The sequence below is a fragment of the Nicotiana tabacum genome, chromosome 16, assembly GCF_000715075.1.
Source record: "Nicotiana tabacum cultivar K326 chromosome 16, ASM71507v2, whole genome shotgun sequence".
NCBI lineage: Eukaryota > Viridiplantae > Streptophyta > Magnoliopsida > Solanales > Solanaceae > Nicotiana > Nicotiana tabacum.
This window is the reverse complement of record NC_134095.1, coordinates 59,348,550-59,366,598: the sequence shown is the minus strand read 5'-3', so window position 1 is coordinate 59,366,598 and position 18,049 is coordinate 59,348,550. Positions and strand designations below refer to the sequence as shown.

At 36.1% G+C, this 18,049-nt stretch overlaps 2 protein-coding genes across 2 annotated transcripts; both read right to left on the bottom strand.

The window, feature by feature from the left end:
- Positions 1–8,040: 8,040 nt before the first annotated feature.
- On the bottom strand, positions 8,041–17,058 carry LOC107816327 (uncharacterized). The gene is made up of 6 exons (XM_016642022.2): positions 16,416–17,058; positions 10,743–10,868; positions 10,262–10,413; positions 9,974–10,133; positions 9,386–9,576; positions 8,041–8,989 (listed from the first exon to the last, which is right to left on the bottom strand). Exons 1-6 carry the CDS (start codon positions 16,935–16,937, stop codon positions 8,947–8,949), a joined length of 1,194 nt encoding a protein of 397 aa, XP_016497508.1. The 5' UTR covers positions 16,938–17,058; the 3' UTR covers positions 8,041–8,946.
- On the bottom strand, positions 12,128–15,564 carry LOC107816326 (G-type lectin S-receptor-like serine/threonine-protein kinase At5g35370). Its single transcript, XM_016642021.2, has one exon. The coding sequence runs from the start codon at positions 14,888–14,890 to the stop codon at positions 12,278–12,280; it is 2,613 nt and encodes an 870-aa protein (XP_016497507.2). The 5' UTR covers positions 14,891–15,564; the 3' UTR covers positions 12,128–12,277.
- Positions 17,059–18,049: the final 991 nt, after the last annotated feature.

Genomic DNA, 18,049 nt, shown 5'->3' with positions numbered 1-18,049 from the left:
AAATACTTTTCTTATTTGCATAAGGAAAAAGCAAATGTTTCAACAATTTCTGGTAATATAAGTTTGATTGAAGGCTCCGAAAGAGCCATAATATTTCTGTCTAAGGGAACAAAACTTATTATAGACAATGTATTGTTCTCTCTAAGTCCCGAAGAAACTTGTTGAGTTTTATAGATATCCGCCGAAATGGGTATCATGTTGAGACAATAGATGAAATTAATGTGGAATATCTTTGTATTACAAAGAATATTCTGGCCAGAAATGCATTGTAGAAAAGCTACCGATTTTATCTTCTGGATTATACTATTCAAAAATTAGTACAATTGAAGCACACTCTATCGTAAACCAGAAGTTTACGGATTCAAATATTTTTGTGCTTTGGCATGGCCGTTTGGGCCATCCTGGATCAATAATGTTGAGACGAATTACTGAAAATTCGAGTAGGCATCCATTAAAGAACCTGAATATTCTTACAAATGACGATTTTTCTTGTGATGCTTGTTATCAAGGCAAAATGATCACTTGAATCTCCTGCCTTTCTAGAGCATATACATGGGGATATATGTGGACTTATTCACCCACCAAGTGGGTTGTTTAGATATTTTATGGTCCTAATAGATGCATCTTCAAGATGGTCTCATGTGTGCCTACTATCATCTCGCAACCTGGCGTTTGCAAAGCTATTAGCCCAAATAATTCGATTAAGGGCACAATTCTCAGATTATCCTATAAAGGTCATTCACCTTGATAATGCTGGAGAATTATCATCTCAAGCTTTTGATGATTATTGTCTATCAGTTGGGATAAAAGTTGAACATCTTATAGCTTATGTTCATACTCAAAATGGCCTTGCAGAGTCATTTATTAAACGCTTGCAATTGATAGCAAGACCACTACTTATGAAAACAAAATTGCCCACTATTGCTTGGGGCCATGCTATCTTGCATGCAACATCACTTATCGGTTTCAGACCGACACATTATAATAAATATTCTCCATCACAATTAGTTTTTGATCATGAACCAAATATTGCCCATCTACGAATTTTCGGATATGTTGTATATGTGCCAGTAACACCACCACAGCGCAGTAAGATGGGACCACAGAGAAGGATAGGAATATATGTTGGGTTTGAATCACCTTCTATTATTCACTATCTTGAACCATTGACAAGAGATTTATTTACTGCTCGATTTGCATATTGTCGGTTTGATGAAACAAATTTCCCACAATTAGGGGGAGAGAAAAAGGAAATCAAAAGAGAAATTGTGCGGAAAGTTTCATCATTATCTCATTTTGATCCACGTACCCCTATATGTAATCAGGAGGCCCAGAAGATCATCCATTTACAGAATATAGCAAATCAAATGCTAGACGCATTTACTGATTTGAAAAGGATAACTAAGTCATATATCCCTGCAGAGAATGTGCCTATCCGAATTGATGTCCCAGTAAGACCATCTACTAGCATAAAAGCTAGTGAACCTAAAGTACACCTGAAGCGTGGTAGGCCTTTGGGTTCTAAGGATCGAAATCCTCAAAAATTAAAATCGACAAATGATCAAAGCGATACTATGAAGGGATCTCCTGAAGAGACCCAAGATCTGATTGGTTCTGAGATTCCTGAAGAAATCAATGAACTTGAAGCTCATGTGAGTAGGGAACTTTTAATAAGTTCGATCGGTGATGGGATTAATTTAAATCGATCTGAAATAGTGGTGGATAATATTTTTGCATATAATGTTGCACTTAATATTATGCAAGATAGTGAGGATCTTGAACCGCGATCTGTCGAAGAATGTCGACAAAGATCTGATGGCCAAAATGACAAGAGGCAATTCAATCGGAATTGAAGTCACTTGCTAAATTTTGGACCAGTAGTCCAAACACCTGCTAGTATAAAATCAGTTGGTCATAAATGATTTTTTGTGCGAAAAGGGAATGATAAAAATGAAGTTGAAAGATACAAAGCTCGCCTTGTTGCACAAGAATTCTCACAACGACCTGGAGTCGATTTTAATGAAACATATTCACCTATTATGGATGACATAATATTTCGATATCTTATCAGTTTAGCACCACATGAAAAGCTTGAAATACATCTAATGGATATAGTTATAGCTTATCTGTACGGTTCACTTGATAATGAAATTTATATGAAAATCCTTAAAGGATTTAAAATGCCTGAAGCAAAATGTCAGGAAATGTATTCAATCAGATTACAAAGATCTTTGTACGGTTTAAAGCAATCTGAGTGCATGTGGTATAATCGCCTTAGTGAATATTTGCTGAAAGAAGGTTACATAAATGATGTTATTTGTCCATGTATTTTTATAAAGAAAATGGCATCAGAATTTGTTATACTTCTTGTTTATGTTGATGACATAAATCTTGTTGGAACTCCAGAAGAGCTCCAAAAGGCAATTGAATATCTTAATAAAGAATTTGAGATGAAAGATCTTGGAAAGACAAAACTTTCTCTTGGTCTGCAAATTGAACATTTAGCGGATGAAATTTTTATCCATCAATCTGCCTATACAGAAAGAGTCTTAAAACGCTTTTATATGAACAAAGCGCACCCATTGAGTACACCAATGGTTGTTCGACCTCCAGAAGAGGACGAGGAACTCCTTGGTCCCGAAGTACCCTATCTCAGTGCAATTGGTGCACTAATGTATCTTGCTAATGCTACAAGGCCTGACATAGCATTTTCTATTAATTTACTAGCAAGATATAGTTCTTCTCTTACACGGAGACATTGGAACGGGATTAAGCATATATTGCGATATTTAAAGAGAACTCTTGATATGGGTTTGTTTTATGCTAACAAAGATAGTGCAGATCTTGTTGGTTATGCAGATGTAGGTTATTTATCTGATCCCCATAAAGCTTGATCTCAAACCGGGTACGTATTTACATATGAAGGTACTGTCATATCATGGCGCTCCACAAAGCAATCTATTGTTGCTACTTCTTCAAATCATGCTGAGATAATAGCTATTCATGAAGCAAGTAGGGAATGTGTATGGTTGAGATCAATAATTCATTTTATTCAAGAAAAATATGGTTTGGAATGTGAGAAAAGACCCACAAGTTTATACGAAAACAATGCTGCATGCATAGCCCAATTGAAGGGAAGATTTATAAAAGGAGATAGAACGAAGCACATTTCACCAAAATTATTCTATACACACGACATTCAGAAAAATGTTGACATTGATGTGCAACAAATTCGTTCAAGTGATAATCCAGCAGATTTATTCACTAAATCTTTACCAACTTCAACTTTTGAGAAGATGGTATACAAGATTGGAATGCGGAGACTCAAATATTTGAAACAAGGTTTTCATCAGGGGGAGTAAAATACGCGATGCACTCTTTTTCCCTTACTAAGGTTTTTTCCCATGGGGTTTTCCTTATAAGGTTTTTAATGAGGCACCTAGCAATGCATATTACTAAATATGTGTATTCTTTTTCCTTCACTAGAATTTTTTTTCACGTGGTTTTTCCTAGTAAGGTTTTAATGAGGCACATTATCTTTTAATGAACATCCAGGGGGAATGTTATAAATATTATATTATGGATGTTCATTTAGTACTCTGTTGTAAATAAGCTTCCTGAAGAAGCTTATCCATATGGGAATCCGCCGTAAAATATATTTATCTATTTAGTACTCTATTGGAAATAAGCTTCCTGAAGAAGCTTATCATTTCGGTACCGGTTATGGATAAACATTACCCCCGGTAGAAGATTATCCATATCGGGTATAATAAGCTTATCTTTTCGATACTCCATTATGGATAAACATTATCCCCGGTAGAAGATTATCCATACCGGGTACAATGAGCTTATCCATTCAGTACTCCGTTATGGATAAACATTGCTTTCAGTAGAAGATTATCCATATATGGTATAGTAGCAGTTTACACAACAGCTTCCTTTTTTCTATAAATAGAAGAGATTTCAGTGCATTATGTACATGAGTTTGAATTCGAATAATATATCAGTTTCTCTTTATACTTGTCTTTACTTTACAGTCGTTATTTTATAACAATTCCTACATTCGGTATAAACAATCCTTATAATATTGCTTATGTTGAAAATACTAATAATGGATGTTCATATTGAGCTCCATCATTTAACGGTAGTAATTATTCCTCCTACTATTTTAGTGGTCATTCCTCCCACTATCGTATAATAGTGATTCTTCATTTTTCATGCCTATATAAAAGCTTTGTAATAGATGGGCAAATACACACAATTGAAGAGGAAAAACTCCTCCTTCTTTCTATCTATATTTATTATTTACTAAATTATTTTTATTTCATAACACGTTATCAGCACGATTGTTATCTTCATTTTCACAATCACATCCTAGTTGTGTTCGATTCTCCTTCACGTATATCACTATATATTCTTTTAGTTTATGGTATATATATATATATATATATGCATACTGATATTTTTAACAAATTCATATATTATTAAGCATTTATTTTAGTTGATCATGTTACTGAATACCTTGCTTATTGTTAAAGAAAATATAAGATATAGATCTTAAGTGCGTTAAACTAACAAAAATAATTTAATAAATATGTGCGAACTTGCGTAGAGCAAAATTTATTTTCAAGACATTTTACAAAAACAAAACAGTTATAACTAAGGTGAAAAAGAAATAATTGTACATACTAGTTTAAATTACTTTACAATTGGTGGAAAATACTATTTGAATATATTCACTCTTATCACCATATATGGTTATTCCTCAAATCCTCGTTTATAATAAATTGCTTTTCTTTTGCTATACTGAATATATCTCTTTATGTATTCATATACTCCATAATTCTTGTTTATTTGACATATATATTATATGTTATTTACACCTCTCTTTTTTATATACTATATGTTTAAAGTGATCAACTTCTTAATTAGTTGCCTGAAATTATTTTTACAAGTATATTTTCATTGAAAATTATTTTTATTCTTTCTAACCCATTTACTTTTGTGATTAGTTTCAATATGTTAAACTTGTCAAAGTTTGAATTCGTAGCAGAAGATATTACCGAAAAAAATTATTTATCATGGGTCTTTAATGCTGAAATTCACCTTGACACTAAAGGTCTTGGGAATACTATTATAGTAGGAAATGAAGCATCAAATCAGGATAAAGCGAAGGCCATGATTTTCCTTCGTCATCATCCAAAGGATTAAAAACTGAATATTTAACTGTAAAAGATCCACTTGAATTATGGATTAATTTGAAAGATCGATATGACCACCTAAAACTTAAGGTATAATAACCAAAAACTCGGTATGAGTGAATACATTTAAGGTTGCAAGACTTTAAAACCGTAAGTGAGTATAATTCTGCTATCTTTAAAGTAAATTCTCTATCAAAATTATGTGAAGACACTATGAGGACTTATTGGAGAAAATATTTTCTACTTTTCACGTTACAAATGTGGTGCTACAACAACAATACCGTAAAAAGGGTTTTAAGAAATATTATGAGTTAATAACATGCCTACTTGTGACAAAGCAGAATAATATTCTATTAATAAAAAATCATGAAGCCCATCCCACTGGGTCAACTACATTTTCGGAAGTGAATGTTGTAGCAGCATATGATAAGTCTGAAAGAAAACAAAATAATTACCGTGGTCATGGACATGGACGTGGCAGGGGACGGAACAATTATCGTCATTATAGTAGAAATAAACATGAGAACAATAAGAGTTCTCAAATATACTTCAAAAGGTAAAATTAATATATGTCACTGATATGGTATGAAAGGTCATTGGGCATGCATTTGTCGTACACCAGATCATTTTGTCAAACTTTATCAAGCCTCCTTCAGAAAGAAAGAAAATAATGTGAAGGCACACTTGACCTTTCAAAATAATGATGATGAAGCAGGCCCCTCAAACAAATATAATTCTGAGGTACATCTTGCATATAAAGATGATGATTTTGGAGACCTTGAAAATATTGTATAAATGATTTAGTAACTGGAGACTTCTTTGAGGATATTGACTAAAGAACTAATCATCTTATTAGGGAATGAAGCTATAATAAAAATTATCGTTTTTCATTTGTGTTTGCAACTAGTTTATTTTTCTTGAGTGTATTTTCCTAATATATTGGCTAGTTTCTACATTCCTAATATATTTCTTAATATTTTTTTCTGTTAGTCTTTCATATTTCTTATGGTATACTTTTTGATTTTTTATGAAGAATATGATAATTCCCAGTCTTCATTTGGACTCAAGATTAATAAAGATGATATATGTCTTCTGGATAGTGCTACAACACACACTATTTTAAGAGATAAAAGATATTTCTCTTATTTGGTAATGAAAGAAGCCAATGTTAATACAATATCTAGTAGTACAAGATTAATTGAAAGTTCTGGAAGAGCCAATTTATTACTACCAGGAGGAACAAATTTGGCTATTGATGAAGCACTACATTGTGGTAAATCTCAAAGAAACATATTAAGTTTCAAAGATATTCGCTAAAATGACTACCATATTGAGACTACAAATGATGAAAAGATTGAATAACTTTATATTACTACAATAATATCTGGTAAGAAATATGTACTTGAAATGTTACCTGCTATTTCCTACGAATTATATTACACAAGTATTAGCATGATTGATACACATGTCGTAGTAAACAAAAAGTTTACTAATCAAGATAATTTTATTATTTGGCATGCCCAGCTAGGTCATCTTGGTTCTACTATGATGCATAAAATAATGAGAATTTACATGGACATTCAATGAAGAACCAAAAGATTCTTCAATTTAAGGAATTCTCTTGTGTTGCATGTTGTCAAGACAAATTAATTATTAGACCATCAATGATTAAAGTTAGGATGAAATCTCATGCATTTCTGGAACGTATACATGATGATATATGTGGGCTCATTCACCCTCCGTGTGGACCATTCAGATATTATATGGTTTTGGCAAATGCATCTACAAGATGGTCAATGTGTGTTTATTATCAACTCGCAATATGACATTTACGAGATTGTTGGCTCAAATAATAAAGCTAAGAGCATATTTTCCAGATTATGCAACTAAGACAATTCGTCTTGATAATGCTGGTGAGTTTACATCTTAGGCTTTTACTGATTATTGTATATCAACTGGGATAACAATTGAGCATCTGGTTGCTCATGTTTATACACAAAATAGTCTAGCGGAATCATTGATCAAACGGCTCCAATTAATTGCTAGACCAATGCTTATGAGAACAAAATTTCCCATTTCAGTATGGGGCCATGCTATTTTGCATGCAGTAGCAATACTTGTGCAGAAACGGCCCACAAGTTATCATAAAGTATTCCCATTGCAATTGGCTTTTGGTCAGGAGCCAAATATTTCTCATCTTAGAATCTTTAATTGTGCGGGATATGTTCCAATTGCTCCACCGCAACGCACAAAGATGGGTCCTCAAAGAAGATTGGGAATATATGTTGCGTATAAATCTCCTTCTATTATAAAATATCTGGAGCCTATGACTGAAGATTTATTTACGGCAAGATTTTCTGATTGTCATTTTGATGAATTAGTATACCCAACATTAGGGGGAAAAAATAAGCATCTATGAAAGGAGATAGATTGGAATGCATTATCACTATCTCATTTAGATCCTCGAACAAATCAACGTGAACAAGAGGTTCAAAAGATAATTCATTTGTAAAATGTTGCAAATCAACTGCCAGATGCATTCATTGACCTACCAAGGGTAACTAAGTCACATATTCCAGCTGCTAATACTCCAATCCGAGTTGATATCCCGGTAGGACAATCAATTAAAACAAATGAGTTTAAACCACGCTTGAAACATGATAGACCAATCAGTTCTAAAGATAAAATCTCCGAAAAAGAAAAGGAGCAAATGATCATAATACGGAGGTAGTGACTCAAGAAGAGCACAAAGACATAACAAATGATAAGACCTCAAGGGAGGTTTAAGTACCTGAAAATAATGAGAATGAAGAGATCTCAAATAAGTTATGTCTCAACGGAAAAAAGATGGAACTGAATATCTTGATTGCCAAATGCTTGTGCGTTGTGATCAACCTAGAAAGAACATGTCTCTCCTTCATTAAATACTTGGTGCTACAAATCCCATTGGCAAATCAAAGAAACCTCAACTACATTTATGTCAGCTGAAAAGAAGCATCAAATGATGAATGAATGATATTTTACAGTCAACTGCGAAGTGAAAGTCAGTCTTAATGGCCATTGTTGCATAGTCCGCATTGATGTTTGAATTTCCAGGAGATATTTTAGGCTGTTGTGTTAGTCTTTATGACAAAGTGTCTTCCTATTCTCCAGCTTAGCGCATCTGCAACGATAGGTAGTAGCCTTCTCTAATAAGGCTTCCTTTTCATAAGAAAGGGCCAGGCAATGACATCTCCTTTCTGGATGAAGACTGCACCAATCTCCTTTCTATTTTCCAGAAGCATCCCTCAGTCTTTAAACGAACTCTTGAGAGAAACAGGGAGGGCCAACACTGTGGTTACAACAACCTTCAGAGATTCAAAAGCTTGGTTGGCTTCTTGACTCCACTGAGAGCTATCCTTCTTCAATAGATCGGTTTGAGATCTAACAAGATCATGCCCGTTTATGAAAGACCTATAATAGTCAATTAACTGGGCATGGCAATGGGGTGAGGCAAGGCTTGGAAAGGTTTAGTGCTAAGGGTGAGGGAAGCTCTTAGCAAAGCAATGAATGCAATGCATTTGTCTGAAGACATTAGTCATTTAAAGTATGTACTTCAATGTTTCCGAAGTTAGAGAACGTTTTCACATAGGAACTTATATTCAAAGACCCTCTCTCTGGCGCTAGCAAAAGGCCTAACTCTTAATTCTTCTAGGACCATTTTGGAATTCCTTCCAAAGCCTTCAAATTATCTTTATGGGTAGTGTCATTGCACCAATTCATATGATCCCTTTTTGCTGGCTTTGCACCTGCCATCACATTTGTGGTAAGACTCATTATTATCAATTCTACAAAGCCCCTATTTCATTCAATTAGCTTAATCACCAAGAAATAAGCAAATCGCTTTGCAGAGAGTACTTAGGGCATTTGGAAGTACTTTTACAGAGTTTGATAAATACCCGAAAACACTTACTACAAACAAACTTTATGGCCAAAACACTCAGTTTTACATGTTTTGGTAATCAAGTGCTTTTATATCTTGACCACCAAAACTAACAGTTAACTTTGTTTTGTTTCTTTCTAATGCATCTATGAAAACTCACTGCCACACACAAGTACTTTAACCAACTAGCATGAGATAATCAAATCTGAAACTCATCAACCATTTCTACAATTCATATAGAACGTTGGAAGAGATCTCTTACGTCTGATCAAGAAAAGAAGTTTCTTTTGATGTGGACTTGGAACCATTGATGCTTCCCAATCGTTTTACACCAGTTGCCCATCTCTCCATGTCCTCTTTCACTTCCCATATCTTGCTTTCTGTTTCCCAATCCCATATTCTCTTGATGGTTGAGAATAAACCTCTGTCGCACTTTGTATTCATACCTGAATGCTATATGATAAATTCACCAGAAACAAGACAAAGAAAATCAGAAGCTAGCTCAATCAACCAGCAGACTAGCTTGATGAGCTTGTCTTTGGAGTTGTCAACGCTAGACGTGAGTATTAATTCCTGGGCCAATTTGATAAGTTTAAATGTTTAAATGTTTTTCTCAGGGTGCCTAATGGAGTAAATATGATCATGACAACAAACTCAATTAATGGATGTAACCTGGAAAATGATCTTGTTTTGAGAAATGAAGGTCAAAGGAATTGAATAACTTTGATGTCATATGGATTTGGAAAGCTGCTTCTTCTCATTGAGTTTTGGAAAGGGAAAACACACCAACTGACTCAAAATTTCAGATCAGAAATGAAATGAGACTGGGATTAAAAAAAATTGTATTTACCTCTTGAGAGGAAGCCGATATAACCAACAACCCATCTGAATGACCTGGGCTTTCAGAATTCAGTATGAGAGGTTGTTTTACAGCAATGCCTGCCATGTCGACATCAAGAAATCCAAATTCCACCATCCTATTCAGCACTCTAGCTTGGAAGGTTTTTCCTCTGAGGATATCACACCAAGGTTTTATATTTTCAGACAAGAAATAAAATGCAAGTACCCCATAAAAACACCAGAAGAAGCTATGTCCGCCAAGGAAAAAGTAAGTAACAAGTTCATTGAGCTACAAAACCTGCTAGAGTCCCTGAACGGTGACCGGAGTTCTGGGGCTGGTATCATTGCTGCAAGCATAGCACATTCCCCCAAGCTAAGAAGAGATATATGCTTCCCAAAATAAAATTTTGATGCAGATTGAATACCATAAATGCCATGTCCCCAATATATCTGGTTTGTCACAGGCTCTGTTAAATTTTCACGCATAACAATAAGGAAAACCAAAATAGCTTACAGGACATGCCATGGAGGGATAAACATGATGTTTTTATCCATTTGATAATATCGTTGGAATATCATTTAGTCGATGTATTTACCAACAAAGGTCATTTTGCATTCCTCAGTTTTATCTCATCCGAAGCCACAACCGGATCGTAAACGAATTAAGCAAAAATAAACTAATCTGAAGAAAGAAACAAAAGAAAAATGCATTTATTTTCCAGTCCTTGAAGTAATTTATGAATGAAGTTGAGATAGAAACGAATGAAGATGTACTTGACCTTACACAAATAAGCACTCAAGATTTCCATTTTTGAGATTGTTCCCTCTAGTGCTAAAGCCAGAATCATCTCAACAATTTTCCTCAGGAATGTGCGTTCATTCTTCAAGAATGAATTTTTCACAAGCTGCCACAGGCAAGAAGTTTACAATGAAGAAACAGACTTATTTGAAAAGAGTCTAATAGCACACACAGAAAGTCACATCTTTGCGATTCCAGTAAATAGAACTAAATAGCAGGTAAAAATAATGAGAATTAAGAACATTTTACATAAAGGAAACTTTAGTAATGGTGCAAAGGTGATCTGGACAAACTGAACTTAAACTCTGAATTTTGACTTAATAATAAAGGCTGAAGTAGAAAAGGAAAAGCTGGCAGCCGCCTGAACCTTAAAAAGGCATTATAGTTGGCCAGATCTTTAGGTTGAAATTTCAGCAAGATGTTGTCACATATTAGTGAGCATAAGCAATCATGTTAAATCACGGATGCTGTAAAAATCACATTTGATTCCTTTGGCTGGTAAAGTTGGACTTCCTACAAGTGCACCAGATGAGATTCAGATAGGAGATGGGACCAGTCCAGAAGGATAGTACACTTTGTGTTTAATGAGAAAGAAAAAGGGAAGTGCTCTTTTTGCAACAATTCTAGGGGAAACTCCTAGCAGCACTAATCGCCATTTTGTCCTCATTTAATTAAGAGATGGAATTATTGGGTTCTTATAATCGCCAGGTATTTTCGACGTATAAATGAAGTACAACAAATAGTTCAACATAAAGCAAGATCTTTTCCTTTCTACTGGGGTTGGAGGGTGGGGTAAGGGAAAAGGGATGGTCATAGTGGAGGTGTCCGGATGAAACATACATTTCTACGTTGAATGAGTTATGCATAAAAAGGTGCTAGCTATTTTCCAATGAAGAAATCAGAATATCATGAACGTGATGCTCATCCAACCTTGCTCTAGATCACTACTAAAAATAAAAGACTACTATTGAAGACCCTCGAAGCTGATATAGAATTCAGGGTCTCATTCGAATGGCTGTCAAGTTGATGTTCCACAATGAAATCTCCTGTTGCTTCTTTTTGACCTAACATACTCTGCAAGTCTAACATACCTCAATCACAAAACCAAATTATTCTTATTTTTTGAGTACTTAACAAAGCCCAGACATAGCATCCTCCATGCCGTTTTGAATAGTTCTGCCACTAAAACATCTTTGCTTTTAGGATAAGCAGTATTATTTTACTTCTAGTTTGTTTCGTTTGTTTTTGCCCCTTTTGGGTGGAAGGAACAAGACCTAATATCTCATCCGATATAGAGATTAGAGACTGCCTTGCGCCATTTACCAGACACAAGACATCAAACACATTTGCTGTATCTAAACAAACTTGAACCAAGAGTTAAGAATGGAATGCATTCCCTTTTGGGTAAATATTCAATATTCATGTTTCTTCATGAGTAACCTAATATACATTTGGACACAATTTACAGATTATCTGCACTCCACTTCTATAAAATCAAGTAGCACCAGCTAGACTCTATCTTGGACCCGAGATCTGTTGGGACGAAATATAAGAGAAGCAAGCATTAGAGATGCTCCTAGAGGTTGTATGAGAAGTATTTGCTTGCGGATATAACATGACATCAATCTGACCTCCATCTTCTTCCATGGTTGATGCCTCAGCAAAACGTCGCCCGTAGAAACGTAAAAAGTTAAGAGATTCCATTCTTGGCTCAGTTGGTGGTATCTCGCCTTCCAACATGCCTACCACACTAACCATAGTTGGCCTGAGAGCTGGCTCCTCATGGACACAACACAATGCAACCCGCACGAACTTCTCGATATCTCCACTACTGACCCGCCCTTCAAGTTTTGGGTCAGCAAGTTCAAGGTGCCTTCCTTGCTCGTGCATCTCTAATGCAAATAAAGGGAAATACACAAGTCCCTGTGCAGACGAAGATGATGAGTGATCTCCAGTGGCAGTATCATCAAGGCTGTGACTTTGTGTTCTTTTAGAACAGTTTTTCCTTCCACTTACAATTTCAAGGAGTACCATTCCAAAGCTGTAAACATCAGTTTTTTCTGAGATTGCAGAACTTGTGAGCCATTCAGGAGCAAGGTAGCCACGAGTCCCCCTCATTGTTGTGAATAGACTGGACTGTTCATGATTCAGAAGCTTGGAGAGGCCAAAATCAGATATTTTTGCCTGAAAGTTATCATGCAAGAGAATGTTCTCTGGCTTTACATCACAGTGGACGATCTTTTGTTCACAGCCACTATGCAAGTATGCAAGTCCACGGGCAGAACCAAGAGCTATCTCAACCCGTTCTTGCCATTCCAGGACAGGTCCATTACCAAAAAGAGTGCGATCAAGCGACCCACGGTTCATATATTCATAAACCAATAGGCGTTGTCTCTCTTGAGCACAGAAACCTTTCAACTTGACCAAGTTTATATGGTGAATACTGCCAATGACCGCAATCTCAGTACAAAAATCTCTCTGTCCTTGGATGCCCAAATTTATTATCTTTTTTACTGCAACAAGAGTTTTGTCAGGGAGCACACCCTTATATACAGCACCAAAGCCTCCTGTCCCAATCTGAATCTTGAAGTTATCAGTAGCAGCCTCAAGCTCTTTGTACTCGAACCTCACAGGTAATCCTGGGATGGAGAAGGCATCTAGGTCCTCTGAAGAAGGAGAATTAGGTCGGCTTATTTTTGATTTTATCTTCCCGAATTGTTGGGTTCGTGATCTTCTCCACAATATGAAACCCAGTGCCATCAGGAGGAAGACTCCAGTGAAAGGTAAGAGCACTGTTGCAACTAAAGGAAAGCTTACAGTTTCCTGATCAAAATTATTATTATCCCCAAAGGTTGTTGAAGCTCCAACCAAGATCTTAACAAATCCCAACAGATTATCATTACTTGTCCTTGCCATAATTGACCCTAATTCTTCTTCAAGTTTGTAACAAGAACCAGATGTGTTTGCATAGAATATCCCCAAGCATGAACAGTCTACTGAGCAGAGATTTTGACACATCGATAGATTTACCCCATACCTGAAGGGCATGGTAAAATCAGTAGTGAAGTAGTCCATACCAAAGCCAAGTCTTATGTATGACGCAGAAGAAGAATTTGATGGACTGCTATAGTTGGTGGAATTACAAGAAACTGGCAAAGAATAAGAACTGTCAGTAGGCACACAGCTGGTTGAGTTATGTGATCTAAGATTGAAATTAGCAGGACAGGAACATATAGGATTATCTGATAACACATCGGAGGTGCATATACCAAGCCCTCCACAAACATAAGGTACTCGACACCCATCTACCGGCGCAACAAAATCCTGTTTAATGTCAGCGCCAACAAAACTACTAACGATAAACTGGCCTGAATCATCCAACTTGGCAAAACGAAAAGTGGATTTTAACAAGTTCACCATTATGACAACTACAGAACCATTTTGACCAAAAAGATACAGACCTGTCTGATTGACAGCCATGTATTCCACTTCATAATTTGAATTAGTATAAGATTTGGTCTCCATGGACAACTTCCAGTATGTCAGACCTTGCCACTGTAAAATAGCATCTGAAGCAGTCAAAGAAAGCCTGTAATGACCCTTTGACAAGTCATCACCTGACATTGCACTAGAAAGCATCATGCCAACAGGCAACTTCTGTCCAATAACAATGGTATCTGTTGGATGATTAAAGCTTTCCCAAAGTGTCCCGTTAAACTGATCAAGAAGAAGGAGATTTCCAGCCTCAGTTAGCTGCATCGCGTATACTGCTGACGTTGATGGTGGAGTTGACCATTTAAAGCTGCCATCTTTTTCAGTAATGTTGATACCATTCTTAGTCAACCTCATAACTCCTGAATTTGAAACAGGTGAATCACCATTTGCTGACCAGATAATGGTATTGGATTCCACATGGATAACACACAAATAAAAATTAACTTGTTCAGAACCGGGATTGAAGATAGCAGCTTTGAACGTTCCATTGCGAGAAAACAAGAAACTTCCAGTGCTATCGATAAATTGGAGATTGGAAGCAGTAAAGTTGGGATAGACAAATTCTGTCAAGGTAAATCCAAAGACAGGACTAATGAACAAAGATACAATGAGAAAGAATAAGATGGACTCCATATAGAGTAATGATGAAAGAAAGAACAAAAACAGCTTGGCTGGAAATTGTACAGATGCGGCTGGAAATGGTCTACTATTACTTTATGCATTTGCTTTTTCATACTTCCCTCTATTGTTTAAAGTTGACTACTGAATTAACTCTGTTTACACCAGCTTGATAATGATTGGTGACCAAGTTGAGATATGTGTCACATTAGGTGATAGCAACAACTGAGGATGTAAAATATAACATTTGCAGCGTCTATCTGGCATGATCGCCTGAATTCATGGTTATAAATAGTAAGTATATTGAACATTCATGAACCATGACCTCTTAAAATATTTTCTAAAGCCATTATTCAAACAAAAGGCATAATTTACTTTGAATTCTATATTCAGTTGAGGTGACACTACCCATTATTTAATTAATTAAAAAGAGTAGTGGTTTTCCTACAACTATAAAGAAAGAAGACAAAGTGCAACATGTAATTCTTCTTACCGAAGACCACTTGTAATAGCAATGGAGTTATGGTTCAATCTTTATTTTACTGGAGATAGTTGAGTTGAGAGCAACTGTTACCTATATTAAGTCTTTATTGACACCCATCATACACCTTTCCCACTGACAGCCCATTTCTTGTCTAAAATATTCTACCATACACAGACCATCCTACTTCTACAATTTAGGATGTAAGTCGTTACAAAACAACCCCCTCCCCCCCCCCCCCCAAATATCTAATCCAAATTGAGAGAGTCATCCACATGATAAAAGTAAATTTAAAAAATAAAAGAAAGGAGAGTTACATAGCTAAATTAATTTTCCAGCTTTAACTATCCTAGCCATAATCCCAATATAAAATAAGTAAAGTAGAAAGCAGAGGGTGAAGTGCTCAAATAGCTCCTTTGGGGCCACTGTTTATACTTTGTCATGTTTTAAAATATTTTGCAAATATAACCTGTACGCTAAACAATCAGAAGAGCGGGAAATTTACGTCTAAATTTTGGACATACATTTCTTATAGTTTTCCCACATTGGGCCTAAAGTTCCCATTGAACTTGAGTGATTTAGAAGATCATCGGGTTTAAGATTCTCAGTAAACATAGGTGAAAGTGAAACCCTACGAATTGGTTAAAAACTTCTTCTACAACTTCTCAGTGAACCTGGGTTAAAAGTTAAAACTTAAAACTTATGCTTATGAAAGGGATGTCATAATTTGCTAAGGTTTTAAAAAATGGGACTAAATATAAATGGTAGTTTGAAAAAGGGACACTCAGTTATATTTTTGGCGTTAAAGAAATGACAGAAGTCAACGCTCAAAAGTGATCCATTCTCCTACTACCACTACTGTCCCCGACTAAGCCTGTTCATATGTGGGCTTTGGGCCTGCTCATCTGGTTTCCTGTGGGCCGTTATGACAGAGGAACAAAGCCTGTGGCCCAGCTATCTTGGCCTGGTTGTTTAACCCCGAAAAGTACACAAAATTACGAAGAAGCAACTTATTCGTTGAGGCATAACAACAAACAACCTATCTGCGTACTTGAGTACCTGTTGGGTAATTGTGCTGCCACCACCAAGAGACGAGAGCGACAAAACAGCACGAGCAACGCCAACGGGATCGACCCCAAAATGGTGAAAGAAGCGTCTATCCTCGTAGGCAACCACAGCTTGTATCAAATGCTGAGGACAACTACCCATCACCTCCAACTCAGCTCGTTTAGAGAAAGCAATGAGTCGGGTCCATCTTTGAGGAAACTCAGGAACAAGAATTGTTGAAACGATGCGAAGGGAAAGAAGTGCAAATGAAAACGTTAAAAGAATGACAACCTTTGTCACAAAAGAATGGGCGTTGTCGAAGAAGTCGTGAGCTGTATGTGAACGTTGCGAGAAGCAAAGTTGGAAATGTGAGTTATGGTTGTGAAGAGAGATTTTGGGGAAGAAATGAGGAAAGTGGATGGAGGCGAAATGGATTAATGGGTTGATTTTCTTGAAGCCTATACTTAAGTGAGGATTAGCTGTGAGTGTTTGGTTGCGTTCTGGAATCAATTTGAGGGAGGTCAATGAAGCCATTTTCTGAAGGGGATTCAAAGTGTCATTTCACCAATAAAGCAACTCTATAATAACGGCGAACTAAGTAAGAATTAGGAATACTTGAATACAATTTTCCCCATGTCCGTCCGTCAATATTATACCCAATCAAGTAAGGGTGTGTTTGGCACGAAGGAAAATGTCTTTGTATTGCCTGTTTGGCCATAAAAAAGATTTCTCATCTTTTTTCAGAATCACTATTTGGCCATGAAAATTTCAAATACTTGAAGTTGAATTTTAAAATTTAAAAAACTCCAAAAAAATACTTTTCAAATTTTTCGCTTCAAATCACTCAAAAAAATTCAAAAACAACTTCAAATTGTATTTATGTCTAAACACAACTCTAATTTTCAAATATCATTTTCAACTTGAATTTATTTATTTTTTACTTTTTTTCAAAATTTCACAATTTTTATGTCCAAACGCCCATCTAGAAAATGAGTGAGTTCTTGTCACGACCCGGATTTTTCACCCTCGGAAGTCGTGATAGCGCCTGCTAATGTGAGCTAGGCAAGCCAATCCTTTAAACCAATTACTTCATTATCCAATTATTTCCCTTTAGCAAACAAACATAAAGCGATAACGTAATAACAACAGAAATTTAAATTTAAGCGGAAGAAAGCAATAAAATAGCTGAAATCTGTATCTGTTACAACTGCTTAAACCTTAATTGCCCAAAACCTGGTGTCACAGTATCACAGACGGTCTAGGATTAACTACATACAAGGTCTGAAGAAAATAACAATATATTGTTTCGGAATATAAGGAAAATGAAACAGGAAATAGGGATAGAGGAGACTCCAGGGCCTGCGGACACCTACAGGTCTACCTTGGACGCGTGGACTGAAGGTAGCCTCCAAACTACGGTCCAAGAGCTGCTCCGGGATCTGCACATAGTGCATAGTGTAGTATCAGCACAACCGACCCCATGTGCTAGTAAGTGTCTAGCCTAACCTCGGCGAAGTAGTGACGAGGCTAGGACCAGACTACCAAATAAACCTGTGTAATTCAAATATATACAACGGAAAAGAAATACAGAGATAAACAGTCAAGTATGGGAGGGGGAGCATGTTGCGGGGAGATATCAATTCCGA

Coding starts and splice junctions, on each gene's coding strand:
- LOC107816327 (XM_016642022.2), bottom strand. CDS start 16,937: ATGGCTTCATTGACCTCCCTCAAATTGATTCCAGAACGCAACCAAACA. Junction 9,577..9,973: donor TATCGGCTTCCTCTCAAGAG/GTAAATACAATT, acceptor TTTATCATATAG/CATTCAGGTATGAATACAAA. Junction 8,990..9,385: donor ACTTCTTTTCTTGATCAGAC/GTAAGAGATCTC, acceptor ATGTGATGGCAG/GTGCAAAGCCAGCAAAAAGG.
- LOC107816326 (XM_016642021.2), bottom strand. CDS start 14,890: ATGGAGTCCATCTTATTCTTTCTCATTGTATCTTTGTTCATTAGTCCT.